The sequence below is a fragment of the Cherax quadricarinatus genome, chromosome 23, assembly GCF_038502225.1.
Source record: "Cherax quadricarinatus isolate ZL_2023a chromosome 23, ASM3850222v1, whole genome shotgun sequence".
Lineage (NCBI taxonomy): Eukaryota > Metazoa > Arthropoda > Malacostraca > Decapoda > Parastacidae > Cherax > Cherax quadricarinatus.
The window spans coordinates 17,069,228-17,076,727 of record NC_091314.1 but is presented as its reverse complement, the minus strand read 5'-3'; the positions used below and the strand labels follow the sequence as shown (position 1 = coordinate 17,076,727).

General features: G+C 41.8%; 1 protein-coding gene across 1 annotated transcript in view; it reads right to left on the bottom strand.

The window, feature by feature from the left end:
- LOC128685571 (angiopoietin-related protein 2) overlaps positions 1-3,877 on the bottom strand; it is a 107,657-nt gene extending 103,780 nt beyond the window's left edge. The window contains exon 1 of the mRNA XM_070088114.1: positions 3,527-3,877. Coding sequence (XP_069944215.1) covers positions 3,527-3,877 — 351 coding nt within the window. The remainder of the gene's footprint in view (positions 1-3,526) is intronic.
- Between the last annotated feature and the right edge of the window lie 3,623 nt (positions 3,878-7,500).

Sequence of the window (7,500 nt, the reverse complement as noted above, 5' to 3'; positions counted from 1 at the left end):
GATGGGAGGAGGGGAGAGAGTGTTATTGTTTAGAAGGGGAATCCCCTTCCATTAAGACTTGAGGTGTCGAGTCCTTTTCTGGGGTTACTTCCCTTCTTCTTTTAATGCCACTAGGACCAGCTTCAGAGTCACTGGACTTCTTTCGCACAACTTATCTGTCCATAGTGGCCTGTACCTCTCGTTCCTTTATGACCTCCCTAAAGTGTTTCACAACATTGTCAGTGTAATAGTCACCAGCACGGCTTGCAATAGCTGTGTGAGGGTGATTTTCATCCATGAAGGTTTGCACTTCAAGCCACTTTGCACAGATTTCCTTAATCTTTGTAGTAGGCAATTTCTTCAATTTCTCTCTCCCCTCCTTCGAACCAGTTTCCTCAGGTCTGGCCTCTTGCTGTTGAAGTTGATCTATCAGCTCATCAGTGGTTAGTTCTTCATTGTCCTCCTCCACCAACTCTTCCACATCATTCCCACTAACCTCCAACCCCAAGGACTTTCCCAATGCCATAATGGATTCCTCAACTGGCATAGGATTCTCAGGGTTAGCCTGAAACCCTTCAAAATCCCTTTGGTCTACACATTCTGGCCACAGTTTCTTCCAAGCAGAGTTCAAGGTTCTCTTAGTCACTCCCTCCCAAGCCTTACCTATAAGGTTTACACAATTGAGGATATTAAAGTGATCTCTCCAAAACTCTTTTAGAGTCAGTTGAGTTTCTGAGGTCACTACAAAGCACCTTTCAAACAGAGCTTTTGTGTACAGTTTTTTGAAGTTTGCAATAACCTGCTGGTCCATGGGCTGCAGGAGAGGAGTGGTATTAGGAGGCAAAAACTTCACCTTAATGAATTTCATGTCCCCATAAAGTCGCTCTGCCACGTCTGTAGGATGACCAGGGGCATTGTCTAACACCAGGAGGCACTTAAGTTCTAATTTCTTTTCAGTTAGGTAATCTTTCACATTGGGGGCAAATGCATGGTGTAACCAGTCATAGAAAAAGTCCCTAGTAACCCATGCCTTACTGTTTGCCCTCCACAGCACACACAAATTCTCCTTGAGGACATTCTTTTGCCTGAACGGTCTGGGAATTTCAGAGTGATACACTAATAAAGGCTTCACTTTGCAATCACCAGTAGCATTGGAACACATCAACAAAGTAAGCCTGTCTTTCATAGGCTTATGTCCTGGGAGTGCCTTTTCCTCCTGAGTAATGTAGGTCCTGCTTGGCATTTTCTTCCAAAACAGGCCTGTTTCATCACAATTAAACACTTGTTCAGGTTTCAGTCCTTCACTGTCTATGTACTCCTTGAATTCCTGCACATATTTTTCAGCTGCTTTGTGGTCCGAACTGGCAGCCTCACCATGCCTTATCACACTATGTATGCCACTACGCTTCTTAAATCTCTCAAACCAACCTTTGCTGCCCTTAAATTCACTCACATCATCACTAGTTGCAGGCATTTTTTTAATTAACTCCTCATGCAACTTCCTAGCCTTTTCGCTTATGATCGCTTGAGAGACGCTATCTCCTGCTAGCTGTTTTTCATTTATCCACACCAATAAGAGTCTCTCAACATCTTCCATCACTTGCGATCTCTGTTTCGAAAACACAGTTAAACCTTTGGCAAGAACAGCTTCCTTGATTGCCTTTCTGTTGCCCACAATAGTAGCGATGGTTGATTTGGGTTTCTTGTACAACCTGGCCAGGTCGGCGACACGCACTCCACTTTCATACTTATCAATGATCTCTTTCTTCATCTCTATAGTAATTCTCACCTTTATTGCTGTAGGGTTGGCACTAGAAGCTTTCTTGGGGCCCATGGTCACTTATTTTGCAGATAAAATCACCAAAAACACTAATAATACGAAATGTTCCGATTGTATGCTTGGATGTTACCGCGGAGGCTGGCTGGTAAACAATGCCACCAGCGGCACATGTGAGGCTGGCTAAGGGCGCACATTGGACGCGTCTCGGACGAACAGCGGTGAGCGGGTTTTTGAGCGGTATGCGAGGCAAAATTTTTGCGATAAAAGCGAGCGGTATGCGGATTAAACGTTATGTGATGCCGACGGTATGCGGGGGTCCACTGTATATATATATATATATATATATATATATATATATATGTATATATATATATATATATATATATATATTTTATAATAGCATGGGGTCCACCTCTGGTGTAAATTGTGGGACCCATAGCCTCGGAGAAGTGGATAAAAAGGCTTCAAGGAAAAATATTTGGATTTCTTCCTGAAGCCATTTGAATATTCCACTTCCCCTACCACCCCATCTTTTAAACTATTTTTTTTTTACCAATAGGAATATTTTATTACATAATATGGCACAGAAGATTTAAGAGATACATTGTTGATATAAAGGTGGCATATACGGTACATGTTGTTACGTGTGTATCACCGATTATAAGGCGAAAATCTCATCCAGCTCCTCAGAGCTGGGGCGTGTGCCCAAAATGCAGCATGCATTACCCCTTTGAACAGCCGCACTGAGCCGCTGGAACAGAAAACTAGCTGCCCTGGGATCCCTAGTTACCCTGATGAGTCTTTTTCCCAGCTCCTTAAGGAAATTAGATGCACTCTTTCCCCATGAGCCAAGGGTCTCTGAGCCTATGGGAACAAACATATAATGATGGGCAAGTTCTCCATATTTTCTAGACTTTTGGGACTCCCTAAAGCTGGCAGCTGCCCCTCCTTCCTCCCTGGTGTATTGGAGATAGGTGTATTGGAGATATATATGGAGATATATATATGGAGATATATATATATATATATATATATATATATATATATATATATATATATATATATATATACAGTGGACCCCCGCTTAACGATCACCTCCAAATGCGACCAATTATGTAAGTGTATTTATGTAAGTGCGTTTGTACGTGTATGTTTGGGGGTCTGAAATGGACTAATCTACTTCACAATATTCCTTATGGGAAAAAATTCGGTCAGTACTGGCACCTGAACATACTACTGGAATGAAAAAAGTTCGTTAACCGGGGGTCCACTGTATATATATATATATATATATATATATATATATATATATATATATATATATATATATATATATATATATATATATATATATATATATATATATATACATACATACATACATACATACATGTATACACAAACACTGATCTCTGGCTGAAGGAGACTCGATCCTACAAACCTTGGAAAAAGGTACGCAGTGTTTTACCAATCTACCCACACTGGACCAATACCTTGGAGTCCAGCTTGCGCTAGACTTTGATCCAAGGCAGCCAGCTTTCAGGGAGAAGGCTTACAGCTTTTCATCTCATCCCCTGCATGCATCAGCCTTACTAGAGATATTAACAATGCAAGGAATTTGCAAGAGCGGCGAAATATACACGAACACTGATCTCTGGCTGAAGGAGACTCGAACCTACGAACCTTGGAACAAAGTACGCATTGCTTTACCAATCTACCCACACTCTGTATATTTCGCCTGCTGGGATGAGATGAAAAGCTGTGGGCCTTCTCCCTGAAAGCTGGCTGCCTTGGATCAGGGTCTGGCGTGGGCTGGACTCCGGGGTGTTGGTCCAGTGTGGGTGGATTGGTGAAGCGCTGCATACCTTGTTCCGGGGTTCGTGGGTTCAAGTCTTCTTCAGCCAGAGATTGGTGTTTGTGTGTATTTCGCCTGCTCTTGCGACTTCCTTGCATTGTTGGTATCTCTGGTGGGGCTGATGCATGCAGGGGGTGAGATGGGGGGCTGTGGGCCTTCTCCCTGAAAGCTGGCTGCTTTGGATCGGAGTCTGGCGTGGGCTGGACTCCAGGGTGTTGGTCCGGTGTGGGTGGATTGGTGGAGCGCTGCGTGCCTTGTTCCATGGTTCGTGGGTTCGGGTCTCCTTCAGCATGAGATCGGTGTTTGTGTATGTTTCACCTGCTCTTGCGAATTCCTTGCATTGTTGATGTGTCTGGTGGGGCTGATGCATGCGGGGGATGAGATGAGGAGCTGTGGGCCTTCTCCCTGAAAGCTGGCTGCCTTGGATCAGGGTCTGGCGCGGGCTGGACTCCGGGGTATTGGTCTGGTGTGGGTGGATTGGTGGAGCGCTGCGTGCTTTGTTCCAAGATTCGTGGGTTCGAGTCTCCTTCAGCCAGAGATCAGTGTTTGTGTATGTTTCGCCTGCTCTTGCGAATTCCTTGCATATGTGTATATATGTATATATATATATATATATATATATATATATATATATATATATATATATATATATATATATATATATATATATATTTTTTTTTTTTTTTTTTTTTTTTTTTTTTTTTTTTTCAACAAGTCGGCCGTCTCCCACCGAGGCAGGGTGACCCAAAAAAGAAAGAAAATCCCCAAAAAGAAAATACTTTCATCATCATTCAACACTTTCACCACACTCGCACATTATCACTGTTTTTGCAGAGGTGCTCAGAATACAACAGTCTAGAAGCATAAACATATAAAGATACACAACATATCCCTCCAAACTGCCAATATCCCAAACCCCTCCTTTAAAGTGCAGGCATTGTACTTCCCATTTCCAGGACTCAAGTCCGACTATATGAAAATAACCGGTTTCCCTGAATCCCTTCACTAAATATTACCCTGCTCACACTCCAACAGATCGTCAGGTCCCAAGTACCATTCGTCTCCATTCACTCCTATCTAACACGCTCACGCACGCTTGCTGGAAGTCCAAGCCCCTTACCCACAAAACCTCCTTTACCCCCTCTCTCCAACCCTTTCGAGGACGACCCCTACCCCGCCTTCCTTCCCCTATAGATTTATATGCTTTCCATGTCATTCTACTGTGATCCATTCTCTCTAAATGACCAAACCACCTCAACAACCCCTCTTCTGCCCTCTGACTAATACTTTTATTAACTCCACACCTTCTCCTAATTTCCACACTCCGAATTTTCTGCATAATATTTACACCACACATTGCCCTTAAACAGGACATCTCCACTGCCTCCAACCGTCTCCTCGCTGCTGCATTTACCACCCAAGCTTCACACCCATATAAGAGTGTTGGTACTACTATACTTTCATACATTCCCTTCTTTGCCTCCATAGATAACGTTTTTTGACTCCACATATACCTCAACGCACCACTCACCTTTTTTCCCTCATCAATTCTATGATTAACCTCATCCTTCATAAATCCATCCGCCGACACGTCAACTCCCAAGTATCTGAAAACATTCACTTCTTCCATACTCCTCCTCCCCAATTTGATATCCAATTTTTCTTTATCTAAATCATTTGACACCCTCATCACCTTACTCTTTTCTATGTTCACTTTCAACTTTCTACCTTTACACACATTCCCAAACTCATCCACTAACCTTTGCAATTTTTCTTTAGAATCTCCCATAAGCACAGTATCATCAGCAAAAAGTAACTGTGTCAATTCCCATTTTGAATTTGATTCCCCATAATTTAATCCCACCCCTCTCCCAAACACCCTAGCATTTACTTCCTTTACAACCCCATCTATAAATATATTAAACAACCATGGTGACATTACACATCCCTGTCTAAGACCTACTTTTACCGGGAAGTAGTCTCCCTCTCTTCTACACACCCTAACCTGAGCCTCACTATCCTCATAAAAACTCTTTACAGCATTTAATAACTTACCACCTATTCCATATACTTGCAACATCTGCCACATTGCTCCTCTATCCACTCTATCATATGCCTTTTCTAAATCCATAAATGCAATAAAAACTTCCCTATCTTTATCTAAATACTGTTCACATATATGCTTCAATGTAAACACCTGATCTACACATCCCCTACCCACTCTAAAACCTCCTTGCTCATCCGCAATCCTACATTCTGTCTTACCTCTAATTCTTTCAATTATAACCCTACCGTACACTTTTCCTGGTATACTCAGTAAGCTTATTCCTCTATAATTTTTACAGTCTCTTTTGTCCCCTTTCCCTTTATATAAAGGGACTATACATGCTCTCTGCCAATCCCTAGGTACCTTCCCCTCTTTCATACATTTATTAAACAAAAGTACCAACCACTCCAACACTATATCCCCCCCTGCTTTTAACATTTCTGTCATGATCCCATCAGTTCCAGCTGCTTTACCCCCTTTCATTTTACGTAATGCCTCACGTACCTCCCCCACACTTACATTCTGCTCTTCTTCACTCCTAAAAGATGGTATACCTCCCTGACCAGTGCATGAAATTACTGCCTCTGTTTCTTCCTTAACATTTAAAAGTTCCTCAAAATATTCTCGCCATCTACCCAATACCTCCATCTCCCCATCTACTAACTCCCCTACTCTGTTTTTAACTGACAAATCCATATTTTCCCTAGGCTTTCTTAACTTGTTTAACTCACTCCAAAATTTTTTCTTATTTTCATTAAAATTTCTTGACAGTGCCTCTCCCACTCTATCATCTGCTCTCCTTTTGCACTCTCTCACCACTCTCTTTACCTTTCTTTTACTCTCCATATACTCTGCTCTTCTTATAACACTTCTGCTTTGTAAAAACCTCTCATAAGCTACCTTTTTCTCTTTTATCACACCCTTTACTTCATCATTCCACCAATCACTCCTCTTTCCTCCTGCCCCCACCCTCCTATAACCACAAACTTCTGCCCCACATTCTAATACTGCATTTTTAAAACTATTCCAACCCTCTTCAACCCCCCCACTACTCATCTTTGCACTAGCCCACCTTTCTGCCAATAGTCGCTTATATCTCACCCGAACTTCCTCCTCCCTTAGTTTATACACTTTCACCTCCCTCTTACTTGTTGTTGCCACCTTCCTCTTTTCCCATCTACCTCTTACTCTAACTGTAGCTACAACTAAATAATGATCCGATATATCAGTTGCCCCTCTATAAACATGTACATCCTGGAGCCTACCCATCAACCTTTTATCCACCAATACATAATCTAATAAACTACTTTCATTACGTGCTACATCATACCTTGTATATTTATTTATCCTCTTTTTCATAAAATATGTATTACTTATTACCAAATTTCTTTCTACACATAGCTCATTTAAAGGCTCCCCATTTACATTTACCCCTGGCACCCCAAATTTACCTACTACTCCCTCCATAACATTTTTACCCACTTTAGCATTAAAATCCCCAACCACCATTACTCTCACACTTGATTCAAAACTCCCCACGCATTCACTCAACATTTCCCAAAATCTCTCTCTCTCCTCTACACTTCTCTCTTCTCCAGGTGCATACACGCTTATTATAACCCACTTTTCACATCCAATCTTTATTTTACTCCACATAATCCTTGAATTAATACATTTATAGTCCCTCTTTTCCTGCCATAGCTTATCCTTCAACATTATTGCTACTCCTTCTTTAGCTCTAACTCTATTTGAAACCCCTGACCTAATCCCATTTATTCCTCTCCACTGAAACTCTCCCACCCCCTTCAGCTTTGTTTCACTTAAAGCCAGGACATCCAG